We start from the raw sequence: 27,018 nt of genomic DNA, 5'->3' as shown, positions 1-27,018 counted from the left end.
GCGATTTAAATCGTGATTAAAATCAAGTTGATTTAAATCAGCCAACCCTGATCCTGATCGTTTGTTTTTCACATCAATCGTGCAGAGGGTGTAAAATCCCCCCGGGCCCGTCGAAAAAGGGCCAAGAAGCTTTTTAAGGGCCCATCACGTCGCCCTTTCCCTTTTGAAAATTCTAGTTAAAAGGGACGGCGATGACAATTTGGCCCGGGGTCAGAATTGTCTCTGCACGGCCTTGGAAACTTGTCCGATTTATCGTCTCTTTTTATATAATACTACAGGACCAAAATTATCTGTCGCTAATTTTCCCTAGCTCCTCTAGTTTCTCCAGAATCAGTGGTCAAAGTTGGACCAAACTTACAAGGAGAGTACCCGAGGTGTTTCAAAGTCGGGCGTAATGTAGACCTATATGAGATATGAAATTTCCCAAAAGGAGACGTTGCACTAGCAAACGGAAAATCTTTTTGACCACTTAAAACAAGATTTAGATTTTTTCCTTATTTTACCAAAAAATTGTTAAAATTTTAGCCTAAAAATGTTCCAATTTACCTAAACTTGATGAAATTTACCTAAATGTGGTCTAAACTACCCATTTCGTGATTTTCAAATTTAAAATCGAATGGGCAGTGCGACGTCTCCTTGGGTTCAGGTTGACTGACATAATAATAATATTTAAGTAACACGACGGATACTTAAACCATGAAGTTTCCGTCGTGTTACTTAAATATTATTATCATTTTAACCTTGGGCATGAAATTCAATTTATATGACTGACATATTATTAACTTTGCCATATTTAAAATCCAAACTACGTTAGTTATTTTCCATTAATTTTCACTCATTATTCGATGCATTTTCGCACGTGTAATTATTTGTCAATATTTTCCATAAGAAATGGTTTAATAAAGAAAATATAATTAGTTAAAAATAATTAAATAAATGTAAATCTGTGGGTTTCCAAAACAGTGTCCATTTATCACACATATTCAGATTTATTTAATTATTTCTTACTAATTATACTTTATTTATTAGGTTACTAGCAAGTCGTAACGCTTGTTAGCAGACGGTTTTTTTATTTAAGGACCACATAAACCTTAAACAATTCTGGACGAATTTCAAGTAGCTCCTCCCCTTCCATCACGTGTCTTCCCGTTTACGCCAAAACACTGTGATTCTGTCAAACTATTATGTATCCCTTTAAATGATAATAGATAGGATAAGCTAGTGGCCGAAACGTGTAGAAGCAACTTGTAGGATTGTAGACGTACCTTTTGTGTGTACAGCTTGCACCCGCTACCCGTGATTACTTAACGTGTTTATTATTTCACTTCAGTAGGTCGTTTCTTTTCGCTTGTTCCGGAGTGTCGGAGTAGAGTAAGAAGAGTAACATTATGACGTCAATTTAATCCGATTCTGTGGTGGCGAATAGTTTGAGTCCAAGTAAAAATGTGGTTCCATAATGGCTACCTGTGGCCTTTTTAGCAGATACATTCTGGCTAGCAGACGACCAAATCCGATTTACTCTCTGTACACCTCGTTTTCAGAAGGAGTAAAAAGAGTAGCCCTAATACTCCGGAGCAAGCGAATAGTTTATGGGCCGGAGCAGGAATCCATAACGCTACTTGGAATGAGTATCTCCCCATATCCCCTGTGGTATTTTGTGGCGGAACATTGTGGGAGGGGCTAGAACGCTTATACCGCCTTAAATGACGTCAAATTCAGTGACAAACAAAGGCTTATAAGCTCCGCCTACTATGTTCCGCCACAACGGCGAGGAATCGAAACCGTTATTCATTCCAAGTAGCGTTATGGATTCCTGGCCGGAGTAATAGTTGATTTTATAAAATGTCTTTACGCTTGGCCAACTTGTTGAAATGTTTCCCTGGAATAGTTCAGCCAATGCCTAAGAATGAGTTCATTAACTCTTTAGTGGGAGAGAAAACGGATCCACAGCTGAAGCGGGGAGGCAACATTTCAACAAGATGGCCAAGGTTATTTTATAAAAAGAACTATTCTCCTCCCCGGAACAGGCGAATAAAACGTAGGGTTAAAAGAGTTGTCACTTCTAGTCCGAGAACAGACGAAAAGAAACCACCTACTGAAACAACCTTGTTACGGACAATCCCACTTTGCCCATCGAATCTCTTTAGAGATGATCTTGGAAATGATTCAGTGTTGCCAGATCCTCAAAATAAAATCATCGCACCAGAGCAATAAAATTATCGATTTCGCAAAAATATTATCGTACGCTTGAAAAACGTCGGTACATTTGAAATTTGTGTGAAATACTGATCATGGACTAATTAAAGTAATTAAGTTTGTATAATTTAATTAGTCCATGTACTGACGTTAAACTTGTGAAATATTTTTTTTAATAACACTTAAAGTTCTACTGGTGATTAGAAGTTGCAGTCCTAACTGGTTTTCAGCCAAATTAAAAACGTTATCGTACACGTAAGCATAATTATCGAAAAATTAGTACTATACAGGGTGTTTCAAAGGGTTATGCAAAAATTGTAAGGAGTTGTAGGGGGTGAGTTGAGAAGTATGCCTGTTTTTTCCCCATTTTCTTACGATGAGTTAAAAGAGCGCCAGGGAGCTTCAAAGTGTGACCTACTAGCCCCTGGAAGTAGGCAGCAACAAGTGCCAAACCAAGCAGCAGGGACTTTAAATACTGTTTAAGTTTACTTTTTTACGCTGGTTACCTCGATTTGTTTACAAATTCTTTTTTTACCTATCACACGAACACAAACCTGAATGTTCGCATTTCCAAGCTGCTTGGTTTTGCGCTTGTGGCAGCCTACTACCAGGAGCTAGCAGGCCACACTTTGAAGCTATCTGGCGCTCGTTAAACTCATCGTAGGAAAATGGGGAAAAAACAGGCATACTTCTTAACTCACCCCTACAACTCCTTCAAATTTTTGCATAACCTTTTGAAAGTATGGCATTAAAAATATGGTACGTCCCAAAAATTAGCTTGAATTTATGGCAACGTTGAAATGATTCAAATGACACGATGACTTTGAACTTTCAGAATGTTACCACGTGGGTCAGAACGAGAAATGCAAGCAGCTAAATCAGACCTACTGGAACAATACTTGTACTGACGTGCCGGAGTTTTGTTCCGGATTTGGAAACTTCACGTTCTTCAACAACACGCATTGTTTCAATCAGACATCGGGTAACACCGTCGCCGCTGAGAAAGTAGCCAGAAGAGTCAGTCCATCCGAAGATTTCTTCATGTAAGCGTCACGTTTTTAACTTAGCTCCGCCCCCTTTGGCCACGCCCCCTTATCCTTTAATTCCAACTGTTTTTGCAACATATCCGCTTATCGCAATCGCGGGAATTTCCAGAAGTGGCAATCATTCGAAGGTGCTTTGTTGTTCCTTGACACCTATATAGACGTGACATTTCATTTAAAGACAATGAGTAAATGTTCACTGACAGGATCTGGTAGCGGTATTTTTATTGTTTGGCATTTTTATTAGCTACTCTTACAATAGGCCTTTCCATAAATTCACTGCGAATGGCCAACTTGTTCTTGAGATAGTGCAGTCAAGCCTATGGACGAATTAACTAGCTCTCTTTAGTGGGAAAGTCGAGGGGTCTGACATTGATTTCGTACAAATCCCGTACACTCGAGACAGCTAGTGTTTCGGGGTGGAAAAATACAGGTGGACAATAGTGTGGAAAATATGGAAATGTTCAGGTAGTCAATAGTGTGCAAAATAGTACAAAAGTGAATTTAGTGGCCAATAAATATTTTTACCTCAGTAATTTATAAAATAATAATAAAAAAATATTTTAACACATAAATTTAATAGAAGTGAAGAGAAGCACATTGTGAAAAACTAAATGAAAAGAGACTTAAAACCGTTTTAAGTCTCTTTTCACATAAATTTAAAATTTGGGCTACTTAAGGCAAATATATATGCATAGGAATGGTGGGATTCTGATTAGTATTAGAATAGTCTGTTCATTTTTTTGGTATAATTAATTCTAACATTGTAAGTTCAGTGTAAACTAAGACAGTTTTACAATAAACGTCTTAAAAATTTAATTCCAATTACTTTTATTAGCTTTTAAATGCAATTTTCCTTTATTAGCCACTTTTTGCCAATTTTCCACTGTCCTGCACTTTTCTCCAAAAAAGTGGCTTTAAGGAACAAGAACTCGAGAGAAAAATGATTTTAGAAATCAGTAAAAAAACTTGAAAATCTGGGCTAAAATTAGTTACGAAAAATCAAAAGTAGAAGTGGGAGAAAAACAGTAAACAAGAACGGCCATGTTATTTTATAGAAATGCCTATTGGTGCTTTACGGTGCGTTTAACGCATTTACGGGTTCCACGCGACGTCTTGTTTTTAATGTTTTTTTAGTTAGATCTGTATAGACCGATATACCTTTAAGGTAATACCATATGTAAAATAATTACTCATAAGTATGCCTCTGTATAACATTTCCATTGAAAAAAATTCAATGAGACCTTGTTTCACGCGGAACATACATAAAGCGGACCCAAAAATGCTTATAATCCTTGCGCTATTGAAATTTTACCATGGAAATGAAATCATGTGATCGCGAGGCACGAGCTAAACTTGACATGGGCAAAGCCAGAAACGCGCGAGGAATTCTCACTAACTTCCGTTTCCCATCAGTAAAGTTGATGACGCGTATTTCGTCACAGAGTTGTAAGTGACGTAATTTACGTCATATCCCGTGAAAACGTTTTCATTAACGAAAATGCTTTTATGGCATACTTATGAGTGATTCTGTTACATATGGTAATACGTACTAGCTCAAAAATTGTCTGCAAGTTGCGTAAATGACATGGTGGCCAAAATGAAAAATTAGTTGATCTGCCTTAAACAAAGGAATTCATACTTCCTTTAAAGGGCAACTTTCAAGTGACTGGGCACAGGGAGGCCTGGGAGGAGAGTATCGTTGTCGGTGGGAGAAAATTTCAGGGTAGGGAGTGATATTCCAAAGCCACCAAACCCTAGCTACACCCTTTTGTGGGGAAGACCAAAATAGAGAGAAAAGTTACAACGATTTCGGTCAGTTGTGGGAAACATGGCGCCATCTATCTATAGTTAGAGGTGGAAAACCTTCAATTTGAATAAATAAGGAATACCGCCTGTAACAGAATGAACTTCCCTGGACTTTTTTCCAAAGAAATAACTTTATTATTGGTGGAAGTAAATACAGTTTTCACAAAAACACCATTTAAAACCAAAAAAAGATTCAAAAATAAAAAAAAGGATTCATACTGGACATGCAACATTGAGAGGTTCTAAAGTTCTATAGTTTATTAAAACCAGCATTTAAATCCAAAACGTCTTACTAGACGGCGCCTGTAGTCTGAAACGTAGTAATTTTAAATTATCAAATAACTGCGAAAATGATAGTTTTTTCGGGTTTTATTTTATGCTGATTTTCCTTCAATTGGACCAAGAATTAATTAACGTTAACTGAGAATGTTTGGGCGCCACTATAGCATAAGCTTTTGCCTAAAAGGAAATATTAATTCTTTGTGATTTTCTTTAAGATTCACGAGGTTTTATTTAAACGCGTATTGACATACTTATTGTAATTATGTTACTTATGGTTTAAATAAATAAATTATTGGTTATACGCAACTGGCAGTTGCCTCACCCACTAGTGCTTAGTCATCCGAATCGCTTCAAATAGAATCTAATTGAAAATGAAGCCTTAGCAAGTTCCCCTACCGCGAAGAGCTTTACAAAAACCAGGAAATTAAAACGTTTGCCAGGGGTGCTGCAATATTGACTTATTGAAAGAGAAAATATACAAGCGGAATAGCCACTATAGCTTTGACCAGGTTATAAAAATCTCGAGGTTCTAAACTTGAATTAATGGATATATGGACGTTTCGGTGGCACATAATTGTTTTAGCAAACGCGAAACACTTTTCTCTCTATCCCTCTATCGGTAAAGATATGCGTAATAGTGACTGCGCAAATGCGAAGGTAACACGAGGAGCAGCCAAGTTTGAAAAATGGCCGCTTCTTGTGATACCTTCGAGCATGCCCAGAGTGAGTGTAACGGGACAGGGTTGATAAAGTGTCTTTCCGTTTCAGGGGAGCCTAAACATCTCCGTATTCATTAGTCCAAGTTCTAAAGCTGGAGGGTTTCGAGGGGTACTTTTTGTTAAATATATATTTCAATAAAACAGTCTTAAATCATAACCATTGAGTTGGGAATAAATACAGGTACAACTAAACCTGGCTAGTGCGGGATCAATTTCATTCAATAAAGAGACTTTATCAACTTTATCGTTCTACCGTGGCGGCATCTTTCTCTGGTGGTGGCCACTATTTTTGAGCGAATCTGACGCGAAATTGAAATGTATGATTTCTTGTTACAAACAAACCTTTGAAAATGTTTAAAAATAATTTTAATCCGTCAACACGATCCTTTTTAACACAAGTTACGGTGGGTTAGCTAATAATTATTTATTTTTAGCCACATAACTTTACAAAATATAGATGGCGCTACCGCCTAATTATAAAGATGAATTTCGTACAGTCTTATCAGAACAGGTCCCGCGTAACCATGGCAACCGAAATCGTAATTGTAATTCTAGCAGTATTATTCCCAATTCAATGATCATATCCGTACCGTACTAGACGTTAATAGCTATATTACCCCGAGACGATAAATCGAGCGTGTTTCTATTCCTCCTTTATATTGTCTATGATAATAGGTCTATATAGAAAATATATAGGAGGAAGAGCAACTTTAGCTTCGATAATTATTTAAAGCGTATCTCTTGATTTTAAAGCTAAAGGTTTGTACAGGCTACTTATGGTTAAATTATATTTCAACAGGCGAGGGTTAAACCTTAACATTCCAGAAGTTAATACGTCTAAAATAAACCGATACCTTAAAGTGGCGGCGTTGCTATTTCTTTTCAGTATTTTCTATGCTTGTATTCCCCGTATTATTTTTTACTATTTTATTTTTACTGATATATGGTATCACTAATTTCTCCACGTTTTGATTTTTCAGCAATAAAGCCTTGGCGGCTAGTTCCGGATTTGAGGATTATGGCGAAATACAAGGTCATTTGGTCCTGTGCCTTTTCTTAGCGTGGGTCATCGTTGGCGCCTGTTTGGTCAAAGGGGTCAAGTCAGCCGGAAAGGTAGTCTACTTCACGGCGTTATTCCCCTACGTGGTACTCTTCATCCTTTTAATTCGTGGTGTGACGCTAGAGGGCGCTTGGGGAGGAATTGTCTTCTACATAGTTCCTAAATGGTCCAAACTCTTAGAGCCTGGGGTAAGTTGTAATCAAACGTCCACAGATGGCGCTAGTGCAACGAGAAATGATAAACAATTATCCTTTACATTTTCAGGTTTGGATTGATGCTGCCACCCAAATCTTTTATTCGTTGGGCCCGGCATTTGGTTCCTTACTTACTTTGGCTAGTTACAACAAATTTAATAATAATTGTTTAAGGTACGTAGTAATAGCATATGTAACATAATTACTCATAGTTGTGCCTCTTTATAACCTTTCTATAAAAATCAATTTCAATGAGACTAAGGGTGCGTCTAGTTGGTGATATTGTGTTCTGACAAAAAGTATATTTCTGAGTCAGAAACTTTCTTAGCGTAAGAGATTCGAAACAGACTCGTTTCTTTTACTAAGAATTCTGTGCCGCATAAAATTCATCAAATCCAAACAAAAAAGCACGAGTTTCTGTTGGCCTTGGCTCTAGAGCGCAATTTTAAATGAGTTGGTACTAAAATAAGTTAGACAAAAAATCAATGACCAATAATAACGAAATATTACTTACCAATCACCATTTTTTCGTATTCGCACTGTTTTACGCGTTAAATATAATTTCGTGATCGTAGAGGGTCACATCAATATGAGCAGCACAATTTTAATTCTGTCGGCAAGGTACCTCGAAACTATTCTGAATATTTGGCTCAGAACAAAAGTGACATAATAACCAAAAGTGTGTCAATCGGACCTATTTCATAATGAATGTTACGAGCGAAATACAAGTTGGGAGGGGAGAAGGGAAAGTATGCCTTGGGGAGGGAAGGAAGTTAAATCCAACAAATAACGCCTCGTAGTGATAACGGAGGAACTAAGTAGCACTGGTCAAAGTTAGTGAATTTTTTGATTTTTCGTCGTTCTGTGGAGATGCTATCGCCATCTACCTACGATATAATTCCATAGACTAGAAAAGATCCAGAAAGGCGACAATAAACCGTAGTTTATGTGGTCGATCTCGAGTCGAGCATTCGTTAAACCTATAGCATACGAAAGTACAGGGATTGTCACACTTTTGGTAATTATGTCACTTTTGCTCAGAATTATGGTCAAATACCAATTATTCTATTTCCGGTCTAGTTTCTCAGAATGAAAAATTTCTTGAGCTTTTGAGTTAGAATTCTAACAAAACTATTTAGACGCACCATGGTTTTACCCGGAACATACAATAAGTGGACCTGAAAACGGAAAATTATCATACCTTGCGCTCTTGAGAAGGGTACCATGGAAACGAAATCACGTGATCGTGAGACAGGGGCTAAACTATTGATTGTTAATTAATGTTAGAAATACTCGAAGAATTCCGCACGTTTTCAAAATCCGCTACACTAACTTTCGTTTCCCATCTATAAAGTTTTGGTGTCTAAGGTCTTTGGCCGACACCATAAGTTTTTTCTAAAAAAAATCTATTAAGTTGATGACGCGTTTTTTGTCACGGAGCTGGAAGTGAAGTAATTTTCGTAATTTCCATAAAAGAAAATGCTTTTATGGCATACTTATGTGTGATTATGTTAAATATTTCAATAGTTCTTAGTTACTTCTATGGGTTCTTGATAATATCGTTTTCCATTGGGCTGCTCCAGTCTGTTCCGAGCAGTCTCGGATCACCCCGAAAAAAGAAACGTATTCCATTGGGATAAAAAGAGCCGCATTGACCTTGCTGCTCCATCACGGACAGATCCGAGCTGCTCCGTCTCTCGAGGCTGAGCGACTTTTTCAAATCGCCATTGGAATACGAACTTAAAACACTTGCTTGACTTTCGCAAGATAGCAGACGATACGCAGCCCTGTTCAAAATTTGTATTTCATTACGAGCGGCTCCATCTCACACCCAGGGCTGTGTTAGCAGATTTCCGGGCCACTAGGCCAGGTCTTCAAACCGCGGTCGCAGAGGCAAGATTCGTCAGCTTAAACTATTTAATTACAATTTGGCAGAGCTTTCAATTTTACCCCTCCAAATTTTACGCACGTTTTACGCAGTCTGCGTAAGTGACTTCGCGAAATAGACGTCAAGAAGTAATATTTCCGAGAGCCAGGATCTGAAACATACTGTTTATATAGTGCTTGTTAAAATAATGGAAACTTTCCACCTGTAAAAAGAACGTCCTGTGTTTGCTAACCCTTAATAGACCTGTCAAAATTAAGCTATCTGGTTAAAAGATAACATTTGTTGCATATCGTACATGTGAAAATTTTCCATTATTTCAAGAAGCACTATATAAACTTACAGTACCTTTCAGGTCCTGTCTCTTGGAAATATTACTTCTTGGCGATTTCCTTGAAGATGTTTTATTGAAACGTCTATTGGCCAGAAAAAATAGTGAACTTAATTTTTTTCCCCGATTATGGTTTTGGGCACGTATAGATATCCTGCGGTCGTATAACCCTAAACAGTGACGTTGCTACCTTATTTCCAAACCCCGGTATCTCAAAAAATGTGGTTTGAATAAAAAATAATGACAATTAACGCGTTCGTGTTTCGCTACCTTATTTCTAAAACCAGGTATGTAAAACTGTTCAGTTTGGGTAATAATCATTTAAAAAAATGGTTCTTTAACGATACCCATTGGGGCCATCAAGGGCCCGTAACTTTGGGCCCTTGATTTCTTAGTGACCACTGAGGCGACAAATATGAACGATACGCCCATTAATGAAGTATTAAAAATTCTCAGAGGCATGTTATTTTGGGCCCTTGATTTCTTGGCAAGCGCTGAGGCCACTAATATAAACGATACGTCTATTAATGGGTTATTCAATTTTATCTCGATCGCGATACCCATTGGGGCCTTCGGGGACCCTTAAATTTGGAAAAATGATTTCTTGGAAACTGCTGAGACCTCATATGTACACGATAAGTCGATTCATGAGGTATAAAATTTTATCTCATTAGCGATGCCCATTGGGGCCCATACATTTGGCTGATGTGGAAGTAATATTACGGCTGGGCCGCCTTGTTATCAATCAGAATAATAATGAAACGACCCTGATAATTAACATTATTTAATCATCCTTTAGAGACGCGATAGCCGTTTCGGTAGCGAACTGCGCCACGAGTGTTTTCGCGGGATTTGTGATATTTTCAATCGTGGGATTTATGGCCCACACCCTCGATGTTCCTGTTGAAGACGTTGTCCGTTCGGGGCAAGGCTTGGCGTTCGTGGCTTATCCGGAAGCGGTGACGAAAATGCCTTTGTCCCAGTTATGGGCGGTGTTGTTTTTCACGATGCTCATCACTCTGGGTTTGGATAGTCAGGTTGGAATAACAACATCTCCATATTTCTAGTCACGGCGATAAAGATATTAATAATAATTTTATTCATTTTAGTTTTCAATGAGTGAAACTTTGATTACGGCGATTCACGACCAATGGCCGAAGATGCGACCCTATTCCAGCGTTATTACTATAGTCACTTGCCTCTTCAGTTTTATCCTTGGGCTTCCATTATGTTGCAAGGTGCGATATTAGTTAATATGTTAATTAATTAATGTATACACTTGGAATCAAATAGACATAATAATAATAATAATCAGCTAGGCTAATACCCTTGGCACCAACTTAGGCCCAAGTCATCGAGCGACTTTTAATGCCTTTAACAGGTGGCCGGGTTACAATGCGTAGGAGAGTACTGGTGGGAAGCCCTTCACGCCACGCGAGCCAACAGCTCCCTACACTAATTATTACCGTTAACCTCTACAAGTGTTTATGGAACGGGAAACCCCTTTTAATCAATGGGGATTAAACTTGCAAACTCAACGCAGAAGGAGTAGTTCCGAGTTTTCTCTCAGTGCCACAAGCTGGGATCGAACCCGGCTTCACTTGCTGCGAGGTGAAAGTCCTAACCACTCTGCCACCCCACATAAGACACCAATGTGTTTCAGACCTACCTTTTGAAATATTTACAGAGTGCTAGTCTAACCAACGACTACAAAGCCAAGTAGATGGCTAATTACTGGAACTTCTGGAAGCGTTCTCTTTGGTCTTTGGCCTAATTTTTCCGGGAGCAATTTTATCTCCTCTTTAGTCGTGTATAGAAATACGTTATAAAATTCCACCCTTGGTGGCGCTAGAGTGGTGAAAATCTTAAATTTTGATGACGTATTCTTTTACGCCTCTCATACACTCACGTTTCATTCGCGACAAGCTCTCAGTGGAAAATATAACGATCTGGCACACTTTTGGGATTTATGTCGCTTTTTTTTGGAATGTATAAGTATCCATAATTGGCACCATATGCTCCGAAAGCTGCTCGAGAAACAGGCGGGGCTTAAGAGTTTTTTTGTTCAAATTCATCGGCTATCTGACAAGGCCCGTAACCAGCCGCCAAAACTCGAGGGTGCTTACAATTTTTTGGGGGGCGCCAATGCCTTGATACTTAAAGTCGTAATTTTTTAACTCTCACTCCTGAAGTTAGTAAATATACCGAAATTGGCTTTATTTGGTTATTTTTTTAAATTATAAATTTTGACTTCGTTGAAAACAGAATATTTTATTAAAAATACAATTATTTGATATTAGTTGGTAGATGACCAATCGATTTTTTTTGGATCGGTCGGGTTGGGGATGTTCAAGTAAATATGTTCATTTGGGGAAGCTGAGAATTCGCTGGCGCCCCCCCCCCCTATACGGACCTGTATCTGACGTCGCCACGATGACGGGCCACAGGAAGAAAATGAAGACCACTCACTCGGAAAATAGACTTACTTGAACAAGAATTTAAGAAACCCCGATTAGTTCTCACACTGAATGTCTTTGAGAATTGATCACATTCATGAAACTGGTCTAGTTTCGCGTAAAACTGCGTATTTAGATGGCTTATAAGCGCAGAAGGTAAGTGGACTTCTATCGAGACAAGGCTCAATGTTGACTAGGAGCCGAGTTAAGGTTAGCTTTGCGAAAATCTCCACTTTAATCCATGCTTGTTTCTATGACAATCATCGGGGCTAGTGCCGCTTTATCCATGAGGCTGACTAACAATGACTATAGTCCTCCTTAGACATTCCAAGTGTATAGTGTACTGTTAATATTTAAAGCTCACAACTTAATTTGTTTCAGGGTGGAATATACCTATTTACTCTGATAGACAGTTATTCGGCCTCGTGGTCGATTTTGTTGATATGTCTCGGGGAATTTGCTTTGGTGTCTTGGGTCTACGGCGTTAACCGATTTTCAGATAACGTCGAAGCCATGATAGGTATCAAACCGAACTGGTATTGGAAAATTTGTTGGGTAGCCGTTTCCCCCATTTTAATCACCGTAAGGATGAGTTTACGAAAGCCAACTTGGAATCATGCAATAGCATTATTGAATACGATTTATTCCAGGGGATTTTAATCTTCACGTTTTCGAGCCACACCAGAGCTAGCTTCGGGGACTACGTCTTTTCGGACATGGCCGATGGTTTCGGTTGGTTGATGGCTTCCAGTTCCGTCGCCTTGATACCCATATTCGGAATCTATGAGGCGTACAAGACCGTTCAGAGAGGAGAGGTTTGTTCCCATTTTTTTGTAAGCGAATACGCCATTTCAGTATTTATTCTGCCGCCATTTACGTCAGTTTTGAGAAAGCAAATAATGCACCAATATTAAAATATATTTTCTTTGAAAAAAAAAAGAAACTATTGGCGATCGAAACGAGTCTAGGTGGCGAACCGGAATTAGCTTCTCCGAGGTAGCGCCTATGATCTAGCATTTGCTACGGACAAATTGAAAAGTCATAAGAACGTTTTTTTAAATGAACTTATCAAAATATAAGCAAACGTTGTAAAAATTATATTAAAACGCAAGTATCATTATTTATGAAGTCAAAATTACGAATAACGATGATGAAAAACTATAATAGCGTCTGCATTAGCCGCTACCTATCTAGCTTTCAATGGCGAACCAAATGGGGCGTAGCGATAGTTTTCTGTCGTGGATAAACAATTTACAAAGCTACCGCCAATTTTTCAAGTCTATTTTTGGGCGGCTACATCTGTTGCAGTAGACATTAGAGAAGTATAAGATTTATTAAGTTTTAATATTAATGTCTAAATCAGTAGAAGCCCACAGGACCTACTTGCTATCGGGCAAGGCCACCCTATGTCCACCACTGATCTGGTGTATGTATTTATCAAAGTTTGGGCTTTCAGTTTAGGAAATTTAGCGCCATCTATCTTAATGTCCGTCAACTAATTGCTGAGGAAATAGCAGACGACTCTAAGGTTTCTAGGCTGAAGCTTTCAACTATTTCCAGAGAGATACTTGTGAAATCACGCCTATAGTGAAAAAAGATAGCCTACATTAATAATTACTCGTAAAAAGTGTATATTTTCTACTAGTAGGTGGCGCGTTCGTCACTGCGCTTGCACAGACCGTATTAGAGAAGTGGTGTATTGGCTTCTGGTCCGCCTAGATCGCATAGAAGTAACTAAGAACTATGTACGAAAACATTGTCCCATCACGAACTTTATTAAACGTAAAGTATAAAGTCCGTGGTCCCATGCTGCCATGATGTTCTACTTCTCTGAATGGAAACGCCCTAAACAACTCTGCAGTGCCATCTGGAAAATGCGGGGATATTTTCCCCTAGCATTGTTTGAAAATTCAAAATTGAGAAGATAATTTTTAATTATAATTATCAAAATAATAATATTAAATTATAACTTAAGGGGCCTGCTACAATGGCCCAATCCTGCAGAATTGGCATAGTAAAAAGGGGCCTGCTACAATGGCCCAATCCTTCAGAATTTACATAGTAAAAAGGAGCCTGCTACAATGGCCCAACCCTTCAGAATTGACATAGTAAAAAGGGGCCTGCTACATTGGCCCAATCCTTCAAAATGGGCCCTTAGTTTGAAAAGTATAAATTCATGGTGCCACTAGCTTTCTATAATTTACATTCAAAATTCTTAGTTACTTCTATGGGTTCTTGGCTCCGCTCTTGTCTACTCTAGTACTGCTTATTAAGTTTTTAACCATAATATACTTTGTAATTTTCATCTTTAGAGTTTAAGCACTTTGTGGAAACCAACTGCAGATTGGGGTCCAGCGTCCCCCGCTCCTGAATCGCTGGCTGACATCATCATGGAACCCCCTAAAACGAAATTAAAGATTGGCATTGACAATGGGATATTCCAACAAGAGACTTAATTTATAAACCCAAATTTATTTTATAAGCGATATTTTATTTCGTGATTACATTTACACCCTTTGAGCGCTCCACCATGTACATTAATATTTTTTTTACCAAAATTACTTTTGTTTTAACTGATTTACTTTTAGTACTGTCTTTAAATCATTGACAAATGTTTAAGATTATTTCTCAAAAACAAACGTTTTTATATTAAAAGAAATGTTTTGAAATTGATTAGTATATTTTTAAGTGTACTTCCGTCCAAACTACTACTACTATAATAGTTTGCCCTTGTTCCGACTTTAGCGTAAAATAATTTAACGTTTTTCCTAATGAAAGCATTATAGGCTTCGAGCTTAGGAAATACATGGACTAATTCCATAGACATAGGAAACGTATATAAAGGTCTAGATAAAATATTTCAAAGGGAAGGAATACGGAGGTGACAGCTAGCAGAAACGCGTAATTTCTGCAGACTATCCTTATAAGGCGCTATCGGTAAGAAAAGCTCGTGCTATCGTCGCGAGAGCCATTGTCTCCTGCTTAAAAATTATACTAAAAGTCACCAACAGATGGTGTCTAAAGACTACGGCCAAAGATAATTTAAACTCGTACCCTAGATTCGAATACTGAGAGCTTTCCCATTGACGGTTTTGTTACGAAGCGTTTACCCTTTTCCGGCACGTGACCTCAGAAAAATCGGGCTCCATCGGTTGCGGCACGGCCAACTTCGATCACGCGCTGCTGCGCTATATCGCCGCATCGCGTGATCGAAGTAGGCCGTGCCGCAACCGATGTAGCCCGATTTTTCTGAGTTCCGGCGGGAAGTGGGTAAACGCTATCGGCAACGCGCGAGAGAGTGATTTCGAATCTAGGGTACGAGTTTAAATTATCTTTGTTAGTACTAAAATGCTAAGAGAGCTCGCGCTCTTGGTCACGTGCCTTCCTCGGTGTCTGCTAGGTGTCAATTCCGTATTTTATGTTAGGCTTAGACGCCCCGAAATTTATCTAGACCTTTATATACATTTCTTATATCTATGGTTGAAACTTTTAGCTGTAACCAGGGTTGGACATAAGGCACTAGTCACGGCATTTGACCACTAAAATAAATGCTCTGACTACTAAAATTAATCGAAATCTGGGGTTCACTGGTCAAATTGACTCACTGGGAGATGTTAGTTCTGATCAAATGGTCCTATCTCCACCTCCGACTTCGGTCAGGTTTGGGCTGGAAACTGATCTCCGGCTCAGGCTAACGGCCACCTCGGTGGATTGGGTAACCTGCTGTGGGGTGGCGTTCCTCCGTATGAGGGCACGGTGGTCCTGTTTCCCGGCCTTTTGGGGCACACCGGGATCTCCGGTGCCAGCTGTGCCGGGTTCTGTGGACTACTGTGTGGCCGTCGTTCCCCTTTAGGGGCTCTCTCCAAAGGATATGACTCTTTACCTACGTAGGTAGGGTGTCGGCTGGAGTTGGTACAGCATCCACTCTTACTCCCACTGCTGTGTGCGAAGTAGGAATTGGTAGGGCAATATGATGATAGGTCTCCGGTGGTATGGCTCCTGTTGCTAGGTACACCGGGCTATAAATTCTGACACACTGGTCAATTTGACTAGTGAAAAATTTACCTAAATATTCATAAATAATGGCGAATATGTCGTATCATAAATTCATCATTCATCAATCCCATTTATTTAAAAAAAATCGTAACATGCTTGCAGAGCTTGTAGAAAATCAACAGCCCAGAGAGTCCACTGCACCTCATACAAGTTCGGATTCAGAATGTCTATCTCAAATTAATGCGTCATTTGAAAATATTTAAAACTAGTCGTGGAAAAATTGTGATCGGCCAAAGTCATGTAACTCAAGTGATAATAAACTCCTATTTTAATTCTGAAGGGTAAAGCAAAATGTTGGCTGCCCTTGTTTTTATACCCCATTTTTACCCCACTAGTCAGTGACTACTAAAATAAATTAAAGGGAATAGAACCTCCCACGCGTTCTTTATGAAAGACCCCATCAATTTCCTTTATTCCCTTCACAATCAGCGATTATCAGCGCCGCAGGTGTGAAAAGCCATGGGAGGCAGTGGACAATATTGGAATCCTCGGAGGGCGACAGAAATACCAGAGGTTATATTCCCTTTAAGATAGGAGGTTCACTAGTCAGGCTGACTACCATTGAGTTGGGAATATTAATCTAGAGATCCAATCAAATCTGCTCCCCGCGAAACAAGTTTTTGAAAACGTTATCATATGACTTGTGGCGCCATCCATTATTTTTGAAAAAAAAATATTTTTCCCGGAAAACGCATCTTATTTGAACGAACCATTGAGAGATAGACGGCGCCACGGGTAGAATGATAAAGCAGACAGCAGTATTCTTATTTTTTAAAAACTTGTTTCGCGAAATACTGAAATACGACGTTTTGATTGGACTTCTAGATTAATATTCCCAACTTAATGCTGACTACTAAAAAAAACATCCTTATGTTTAACCCTGGCTGTAACAGTAATTTTTGCAGAGACTGAGTGATAATTTTGAAAGAGCATACAGCTTACATTAGTAAATTTGAAACTCGGTCGGTAGGCGGAGATACTCGTGACCCAAATTTAAACTATTCAATGAAAGTTTGTGAAAAATACGTTAATTTTAAGTGAAAACTTTAAACACGAAAAAGCGTACAGCAGGATACCGATGTCAGCGAATCGGTGAGTCCGATGAGCGCTGCTGAATTTGGTCTGCCATTTTACCAAAAAATCTAAAGGAACGCGCAAAAATTTGCTCCGATCTCAATCTCGATCCGCTGATCTGTCGAAATCGGCAGATTGGTTTTGGGCTATCTCAGAGTAGCCGAGATCGGGAAATGGAACATAAAATGTTGATCAGAGCGATCTAGAGAGCTCGAGAGCAGTCAAATGGAAAACGCTAGTTCAAGGGATATGACGTAAATTGTGTAACTTCCAGCACGTGACGAAATATGCCTTATCAACGTTTTAGATTTACAATGGAACTTAGGAAAGTGCCATACTATATCTGAGTTATCATTGAGACCTCAGTACTGTAAGTAACCTAAAATAGTCAGAAAACTAAGAATGCCGCCAAAAACAAAACCATAATGATACCTATAATAAACGATTCCACGGGAGTACGTCAAAATTCTAAAAATGAGTTCTTTTCTTGAGAAGAGTTCTTCATTTTAATTTTCTCCCTGTTAGAACTCGCTAAAAAGTGACAAACGATTAAACATTCTTCTCAAAATGGCAGCTTATGGGGAGCCCTCGAACCAGCGCTTATATCATTTCCAAGAATTGCTGAAATAGTTGATTCTGAAATATAATATCGACAAATACATGTACAAAAGAGTTAATTTTATGGGCGCGCGCTCTTGATATATTAGTAGATTGTGGCTCGCACGTTGAAAATGAAAAATAAAGCGCGCGCTCAAATACTTTAACCATACAACCAGAAAGTAACCAAATCATGTGACCACCGATCTTTTTCGGAATCACCTATTGTCAATTACCTAGACCCACGTGGTGAATCAAAGACCTAGTCTTTAGACGGAGGATATGGAGCAGTGGCGTAGATAAGAACTCAAAGGCCTCCCCGCCAAAATCTCTATGGGGCCCCCCTTTCAATTTTTTTACGGTGAGCACCCCCCCCCCCCGCCGCGCCGCGGACCCTGCGGACAATCAGCTACGCCACTAATATGGAGCCGGTTTAGAGGGAGTAACTAAATAAATAGACGACCGACAAAATTAAACATATTCTTTGCTCGGAGCAAGATGATCAAGAGATTAGCTCCTCTCTTTCGTAGCAGTATCCTAAATTCCGAAAAAATAAATGTAAAACTCATTATTATAATATTGATTTTTATATCTGCTCTCGATAACTCAATGATTCAAGCCTAGACTTTCGGAGCAGTAGGAACAGCTCAAAAAACAGAATTGGTTTTAAAGTGAAATTTTAAAGGAAAATATGGTGATTGCTTGTCAGTATCTCCGCGTTTTCTCGATAGACATAATAAATAGGAGAAAACGCGGTTTCTCTCTACTGTAACATTACTATTTTCTCCAGATTTCATGTGGACCAAAGACTATGTGCACAAAGAGCACCATAATGGCAACACTGTCACTGCAGCAGTGCCCGACGTTTTCACAAATTCCCTATAGCAACTTCATGGCGTGCGCTTAAAAAATTATGAGAAACGTCGGGCCTAATAATGTTTGAGAATTTAAACGGCTTTTTTAGTATGTTTTTTAAATAAATAACATTTTTATCTTTTTATTCTTATCTTCAGAAAACATAATCGTAAGTTTTATTAAGGTTTTTAATTTAATTAAAGACGGTTACTGCGTTTTGCCAAAGTACCAAGGCTTAGTTATAAAAGTAGTATTTTTAATTTAAATACTAAGGCCAGCATGATTTGATGTAAATGCTAATCTGGTTACATTCATTGGTATAATTTTAATTCTTAAACTAACATATATTGAGTACAAAATAGTGTCTTAATGATAAGTAATTATCATTTATAATTAATTTTAGGAACTAGTTAGTGTGGTCAAAAGTAAATATACTCAAACATAAATTAACTTTTGGAACATTGTCATCGCTTGTGGAATTTACAGTTTTCATAAAAAGCGTTGACAATTCTTGACTAACCTCTATTTTTTAAATATAAATAGTTTAAATACTGACCAAAAATCTTTAGGGTAGCTAATAAAATCAACATATATGATACAAATGAACATGAAATCACCAATTTCAATTTGACAACCCAACTAAATTTCAAGGGCTATTATGCAATTTTTTAAATGGGAAAATCTGGGTAAACTAGACAGTATATTATAAGAGTTTCTTGGCCTGTTACAAGTGCTGCAAATATTTTTCACGATTTGGTGAAATTTCATTTTGAACAAAGGAATGGCAAATAAGTGTAGACAAACTTAATCTTGTATCTTTTCACAATTGAATAAAGTATTGAGCATTAACTTTGGTTTTAGCAGTTTCTAAGGGCTTTTTAGTTTTCCATAAGCGTAAAAAAAGGTCATATGCCCAATGTGTCAGAATAAAATAATGGGCAAATTAGGTACGCTGATACTTTCTTAAATTGAGCATGACTAGGGATAGTTTTCAATTGATTCAAGAGTTCCACTCTTAATTGAAGATTGAAAAATCAATAGCGTTCTTTATTAGAGGTGAAACCCCAGAAAAAGGGAATCCACTCTGAATATGATTACCTATAACCTAGGATGGGTAATGCATTAAGAAAGGGAATTTTGGTTTTAAAAATGGTAGCCAAGGGCCAGAGCTACAGACCAGGCCTGGCTAAATAATGAATTAAAAAATATATTATAATAAAATCCCATAGGAAGAATAGGGAATGAATTGTGTTTTCAGATAGCTATAATTTTGAAAGTGTAAATTGTGGATTTTGTTGAGCGCAAGATATTTTATACTAATTTTGAAGAAAAAATAGTTGAGGGTTTGTTAAAACACTCAGCATTACCCAGTTTTGTAACAAAATAATTCAGCTCCCCTTGTTAGAACTTTGTCTAAACTTAATATGTAAAATTTTACTTCGTTAAATAAATGTAAAATAAAGTTTCAGTTTATTAGAATAACTATAAGATTTATATGCACGCATTATGGGTGCATATCTTGTTCTGCGTGAAGATTTCATTTCTGCTATTTGTTAAGATTTAACAAAGGACATTTATTTATTTAAATTTTTATAGATAAGTCCCTTTTTTGTATCAGAGTCGACTTTTCTCTGAACTAAGTAAGGCTTAGTATGAAATTACAGATAATGTGATCAATATAAAAACTCTCGAAATTTGAATTTCATATTGTTTTGTGATGGTGTATTTTTTTCATTGCAAAGAGGGAACGTTAAATATTCTTAATATGAAACTAGTTTACAGAAATGTTAGATGTATACATAAATTTCTTGAACCACTATGCATCATTAAATAATATTCATTTTTAGATGGAATCCTGATGCAGTTTGCCTAACTCTTGAATATCCATGGAGAAATGTTCAGTGGATATTAACAATGCTACAGTTGAGGAATTACAAGAATTATCTGGTGTTGGACCAGAAGAAGCCCAACTAATCATTGAAGCACGGCTGGTAAATATAAAGTTTTTTAAGTTTTCCATTAGTTTCAACTATAAACAGTTGTAAATTCAGGATTTTAAAATCTGATATATGGTTGTTTTAATCAATTTAACTAACAAATCAAGAGAGGTTAAGCTACCACTAAAAAACGTCAGACTTTATCTTAGTCATCACGGATTCATAACAGAAGGTTGTGAAGGATATTTATGTTTATGACTAGTGAAGGAATATGGCTTGACTTTTATTAAAATTAAGTAAATTTAAGTAATTACATAAGTGTATAATATTGTTTCATAAGTGTGACACTTCCTATTCTTCACATGCAAAAGTTTTACTGAGAGCTATTCACTAGACATACTGCATTTCGGGCTTCGTCTCCGTTTTGCGTCTGATTGCTAACCTGTCACACATAGCCTTTAACAGCCCCTCGCTAGGGGGAGATTTTCTTCTTGTGATGGCGTAAAATATTCCCCACAGTGACAAACTTACAGAATAATATTATAGACTTATGGTAATTATAATCCAATTATCATTAATTATAGTGGTAGTCTGCCCTAAAAAATTTAAAGGGACTCTAAATATTCAAGGTTATTAAATTTCCCTTGCCGCTGTATCCTTATTTCAACCATGGGCCAAATAATGATAAATCATTATTTGGCCCATGTTTCAACTGTCATTGAATTTTGAAATTTTTAATATTGAATATTAGCAATATTTATTATGTCATATAGAATATATTAGTGTTACATACTGTGAAAATAAACTATTATGCCCCAAAATCAAATTAATTATAAATTATATGGTGCTATAAATAATTAAATATGTGATTTACATTTATACCACCCATTTGAAATTTCATTAACAACACATTTTTTAATATAAGAGTGTATATGTATAATTTAATTAAAAAAGGAAATTATTTTAATGGTACAGTAAATGGAGTCATTATATTAGCTCTATCTAAACAAATAAATAATTGGTGTGATAATTATAATTAGTAATAATCAAAAAGTATTTGTAGATTGTGTTGATAGTGGACTCCCTAATAAACCTTTTAGCATAATTGGTGTTGGGAATCCCTTTTTGCGTACATGTAGCTAAAAGCCTGCTGGCCTACTGTAGCAGAATCTATTTTTATTATTTAAGCTTTGGTAAGCTTGTCATTGAGCGTTTGCTGTAGATCTTAACTGTTAAGTTCTGGTTGTTATAGCAACAGAAATGTTCTTGAAACCAAGGTAATTACAGTTCTATTGATAGTTAAATGGCTACTACAGGGGAGGGGGGGGGGTATTTGTGGTTATTTCAGAGACTGGAAATCTTGTTACAACTTCCTTTTCATGATATTTCCTTCCCTCCCCTTTGATATATTGGGGCCCCTTTTTTTCTGGCATAGAACACCCACAGGGGTTGCCAGGCGCGGCTATATTATCCTGTTTTGTTGCCATAGTAACTGGGTTGTGTACAGTTTTGAATGCTTTTTTTCGTGCTATCTTGCCCATGTGTTGTTTTTGGCCTTTCGGGGGAAAGTTAAAATTTATTTCTTCCCAATCAATTCATGTGGTGAGTCTTTGTTAGTTTTAGAGAAGTTGTTTGTAGTTTCATATTTTTGAAGTATTCATATTTATTTTATATTGTCTTTAAAGTAATTTAACGTTTTATATTTTTAAATGGATTTTATTGTTGATTTTTAGAGCTTATTTTTTTGATTTTCAGTAGAACCTAAATACATGCTAAACTAGAAATTATTATTTACTTTTTGAGAGCTTCTGGATAATTTTTAGCTATAAGTTAGGCATTGTTTTACCACTTTTGTGACTTTTACCACTATGAATTAACATAATTTAATGGTATACCTTTTTTGGATATTATTACTAGAAGAATGAAATTATTTTCAGTTTTTTTAATTATAAATTAAGGCGTAGGTGTTTTCATTGGTTATTAAATGTTTTGTATCATTTGCAAATTCTGATAGATGAGGGATCAAATTTTAATTTAAGTGAGGTGCATAACTATTTTACAAATTTTGTGGTCCCCATGGATCGGTATAATCTTTAATTCTTGCTTTCCAAACAAACACAAATTTTCAGGATTTTACCATTTTATTAATTATGGTAGTAAACACAATATTCAAGTAAATGTGACCCTGTTTTCACAAATCTTTGGCCAGGTTGCCTTAGCTTTGCTACTAATAGTTTAATTAATTTATTTTTCAGTCAGTCTAAAAATAATGTTTTTTGGTGTTGTGATTAATTTTCCATGGTTTTAGATAAAGGAAAACTATGACTATAATATAGCCATGGCCTTGAAAATAAATGGTTCTAGGGAAAGTTTATTATGTTTAGTAATTTTGGTTGAAGGTGGGGGCGATAGTATTACATTTTGAAGTCAGACACACCCATGGACACCATCCTTAATTTTTCTGCTTTTTTTCCCTTGCTTGGCACTTAGCCAGATGGGTAGATAATTTTCAGTTGACTTTCCCAAAATATTGTACTTCTCTATTCCTTTTTTTACCTTGGCTGTTATTTATTACCTAAGTCATTGTAATGTTACGCTGATTATATATGAAAATGTGATTACTTGATAATTTAATATTTAGTTTTAACAACATCATTACGATATTTTTTTACTGTAGCAACTTGGGGGATTCAACTGTATTCACGACTTAGCAAATGTCCATGGTCTGACATCTGATGTAATAAAAACAAACGAAGCAATATTAAGCTGTACTCCAAGATCCCCAAAATGTTGTTGTTCATATTTGGCTTCCGTAACACCGCGAGAACCTTGCAGGATGTCACTTCTTCGCAATTTTGTGAAGGACAAAAAGAAGTAGGTTACACCTTTTTAAATATCAATTTTGTCGCTTAATCAAATTAATTTTACACTACCTGTTAACTGAACTAATACATAATAAAATTTAATTTGAATGGTTTTTAGGTTAAATCGGCACTCTGATAAAGATCTCCCAAGCACAAGTAACGAGTCAGGTAGAGATATATCTGAAGAACAAGATGGTGATGAAAGTGGTCGGGCTGATACACCAACGCAAAGCATGACCAATAAAGAAGCAGAGATCAGTTCCATAGCGAGCTCAGTCAGAAAACTCTTGCGGGGTTCTTCATCCATCGATAATCCAGATTACAGTGAACCAGTTTCTGAAGCCGAAATGGAATCATCGGGTGAAGAAGATATAGAATTAGTGGCCGGTGATGTTAGCCTAACTTCTGATAAGCAAGATGATGAAATGACCATTAGTAATAGTGAAGAATCGTGCGTCGCAACAGTGACTGTTAGTGTTCCCGACAAGCCTTTGGTTAGTTTTAAAATATATGAGATTAAGTATTTTAATTGAAGAAAAATTTCTTTCTGTACAGTTTCAGATGAAACGAAAATCCGACGTAGTAGATGCCAAAGTAGATACCCCGGGTAAAAAACCTTGTCGGACTTTAGAAGTGTGTGATACTCCGAATGGAGATTTGTCCCTTGACAGTGGCACGGCGGATAATGAAGCTGATTTAGAAAGCAGCCTTAGTAGTCCCGTTCCAAACCGCTTGGTACCTTTAGAGAGAAGACTTGGCAAAGTTAAACCTCCTCCTCAGCTAAATGAATGGCTAGGGACATATCAGGTATTTTGGGACTGCCCAAGACACCCCATTTACCAGGTATTCAACTTATTTTTTGTTTATAGTCTTGGACTGGAGCTCAACGTTTAGCGGCTTTAGATCAATTAATAGAAATGTGTGAACCTACACAAATTAGGCACATGATGTGCGTAATTGAACCTCAGTTCCAGAGGGATTTTATTTCATTGTTGCCAAAAGAAGTAAATGTTAAGCTTCATTTTTAAATTATAGCGTGTGCCTAATTTTATCTTTTTTTATTTTTTTAAATTGTAGTTAGCCTTATATGTTCTGGCCTTCCTAGAACCTCGCGATTTACTTAGAGCTGCTCAAACGTGTCGTAATTGGAGAATTTTGGCTGAAGATAACCTTTTGTGGCGAGAAAAGTGTCGCGAAGCCGGTATAGATGATTTTCGGGATGTATTAGGCAAACGGAAGATGAGAAGTAACAGTTCTCTAAGTTCACTGTCAGCGTGCAGTCCTGTGCTGATTAGTGGTGGACTTTCGATTAACGATAACTTGATTCCTAGTCCTTGTAAAGCAGCTTTCATGATGCATCATAACATAGAAATGAACTGGAGGTATCATCCAATCCGAACGCCTAAAGTAAAATCAACACATTAAAAGTTTTAATTTATGAGCCACATTCTAAAGCATCTTTCTTTTTTAGGTGTTGAAAGGTCATGATGACCACGTTATCACTTGTTTGCAGTTTTCTGGAAACAGAATTGTAAGTGGCTCTGATGATAACACTTTGAAAGTCTGGTCAGCATCAACGGGAAAAGTATGCTCAAATTATTCAATTCTTGATCTTAAATAAGTCCCTGAAATTGTTTTATTTGCATCTTTAGTGCCTAAGAACACTTCAAGGGCACACAGGTGGAGTTTGGTCTTCTCAAATGTCAGGCAATATTATTATAAGTGGCTCCACCGATCGCACGCTCAAGGTTTGGAATGCTGATAGTGGTCATTGTATTCACACTTTATTTGGCCACACATCGACGGTTAGATGTATGCACCTGCATGGTAACAGGTAACAACTTTTGAAAGTTTATTGCATTAAGAGTCATTTGTTTACTTTACCTTACTTTGGATAACAGGGTTGTTAGTGGTTCAAGAGACGCTACGTTACGGTTATGGGATATAGAAACCGGGGAGTGTTTGCACGTGCTAGTTGGACACGTAGCTGCAGTCCGTTGCGTGCAATATAATGGACGGTTAGTGGTCAGTGGTGCCTATGATTATATGGTTAAGGTTTGGAATCCAGAACGGGAGGAATGTCTTCACACACTTCAAGGACACACCAACCGGGTTTATTCCTTGCAGGTAAGGACGCAGTTGGATGACCAGTTGACCACCTTAATCATTTTAACGTATAATTTCTCATAGTTTGATGGAGTTCATGTTGTGAGTGGTTCGCTGGATACATCTATTCGCGTGTGGGATGTGGAAACTGGTTCGTGTAAACATATGTTGATGGGTCACCAATCTCTGACTTCTGGAATGGAACTCAGAAACAATATTCTAGTATCTGGTAATGCTGATTCCACAGTGAAAGTCTGGGATATTTTAACCGGGCAGTGTCTACAAACACTAGCAGGTATTTATTTATTTGCCAGGAGGAGGTTGATCTATTGTTCCCTAAAACATTTCCTTCCACTTTCAAGGATCTCATAAGCATCAAAGCGCCGTAACCTGTCTTCAGTTCAACAATAAATTTGTCATTACCTCCTCAGACGATGGAACAGTCAAATTGTGGGATTTAAAAACTGGAGATTTTATTCGCAATTTAGTGGCTTTGGAAAGCGGTGGTAGTGGCGGAGTAGTGTGGCGAATTAGAGCTTCACCAACCAAATTAGTTTGTGCTGTTGGAAGTAGAAATGGAACTGAAGAAACTAAACTAGTGGTTTTAGATTTCGATGTCGAACAAAAATGAAGGAAATGGAAAAAAAATTGGTGTGTGATGTTTCGTATTGGGAAAAACTTCTTCCTTTTTTGTTTTAAAAACTTTCAGTTTCCATAAATTTTTCTCTTTCTTCATTGTTGAAAAATGATATCCTATATTTGATAGAGAGCGAATTTGCTATGGTAAAGATAACTTTTGGGAATAGTGTCAGTGTAGAGTTTTAATTCAAATTTATGTTAAGTATTTAATTAAACAAATTAAGAATTCTTGCGGCATATCGGGGTTGGAAACCCGGTTAATTTAATCCTGAAGCCCTTAACCTTAAATATCCACCATTCAAAATTTAGTACCTCATCCATAACTTATGAAGACATTTTTTTAATTTTCACTTAATTTAAACATTTCATTATTAGGAAGTGTTTTGAAGGTAGAAATGACATCTTAATTTCATCCCACCTTTTACCCTTAAACTAAATCCTCGAAATGTCCTAGGACGAGTAACTGTTGGTGAATGTTTTATAGATGGAAGACACTTGCGTTTCATGGTTGAGTTTTAATTAAATGGAAAGTAACCATTTTCAGAGATAAAATTGCGCTCATTTTTATCATTTTGAGTTGGTTAAAATCGTATTTTTACTGTTTGTGTCGAACCATTTGTTTATAAAATCTTATTTATACATACAATGATTTTGATTAATTTTATAATTATATGACATATTAAACAATCAACAAATTACCTATTATAAGATGGATATGTAGTATTTGCTTGTTCTATCAGTCAAGGTAATAGTATTAGGGCTCCAATATTTACTACTCTTAAGCCAGAGTAAACTGATCAAATCATTTTATCTGGTAAAATGTCAAATGGCAGGTATTTTGAGAAAACGTTTTTTTTTTGTCTTGAACCATTCGCACCCACAGAAGCTGTGTAAAATGACATCATAGGATTACTC

At 37.1% G+C, this 27,018-nt stretch overlaps 2 protein-coding genes across 5 annotated transcripts in view; both read left to right on the top strand.

The window, feature by feature from the left end:
- Positions 1-14,561, top strand: part of LOC149943985 (sodium- and chloride-dependent glycine transporter 2-like) — a 31,558-nt gene extending 16,997 nt beyond the window's left edge. For both annotated transcript variants that reach the window (XM_090174839.1, XM_090174838.1), the window contains exons 5-12: positions 3,032-3,239; positions 7,030-7,297; positions 7,374-7,477; positions 10,319-10,556; positions 10,629-10,757; positions 12,357-12,557; positions 12,626-12,790; positions 14,288-14,561. In XM_090174839.1, coding sequence (XP_090030965.1) covers positions 3,032-3,239; positions 7,030-7,297; positions 7,374-7,477; positions 10,319-10,556; positions 10,629-10,757; positions 12,357-12,557; positions 12,626-12,790; positions 14,288-14,431 — 1,457 coding nt within the window. In that variant the 3' untranslated portion in view covers positions 14,432-14,561. The remainder of the gene's footprint in view (positions 1-3,031; positions 3,240-7,029; positions 7,298-7,373; positions 7,478-10,318; positions 10,557-10,628; positions 10,758-12,356; positions 12,558-12,625; positions 12,791-14,287) is intronic.
- A 3,971-nt stretch (positions 14,562-18,532) lies between these two features.
- LOC149943984 (F-box/WD repeat-containing protein 7-like) lies at positions 18,533-26,749 on the top strand. 3 transcript variants are annotated; one of them, XM_090174392.1, is made up of 12 exons: positions 18,533-18,726; positions 20,405-20,548; positions 23,172-23,368; positions 23,477-23,852; positions 23,914-24,165; positions 24,228-24,362; positions 24,436-24,765; positions 24,830-24,943; positions 25,011-25,192; positions 25,260-25,485; positions 25,549-25,759; positions 25,827-26,749. In XM_090174392.1, the coding sequence occupies exons 2-12, from the start codon at positions 20,444-20,446 to the stop codon at positions 26,093-26,095; spliced, it is 2,397 nt and encodes a 798-aa protein (XP_090030518.1). In that variant the 5' UTR covers positions 18,533-18,726; positions 20,405-20,443; the 3' UTR covers positions 26,096-26,749. The 3 variants fall into 3 exon arrangements, with proteins under 3 accessions (XP_090030518.1, XP_090030519.1, XP_090030520.1); XM_090174393.1 differs by lacking the exon at positions 18,533-18,726 and adding an exon at positions 18,749-18,874; XM_090174394.1 differs by lacking the exon at positions 18,533-18,726 and adding an exon at positions 18,758-18,846.
- The last annotated feature ends 269 nt before the right edge of the window (positions 26,750-27,018 follow it).

This window comes from Leiobunum rupestre, chromosome 5 (genome assembly GCF_980474605.1).
Source record: "Leiobunum rupestre chromosome 5, qqLeiRupe1.1.hap1, whole genome shotgun sequence".
Taxonomy (NCBI): Eukaryota; Metazoa; Arthropoda; class Arachnida; order Opiliones; family Sclerosomatidae; genus Leiobunum; species Leiobunum rupestre.
This window is presented reverse-complemented; position numbering and strand designations above follow the sequence as displayed.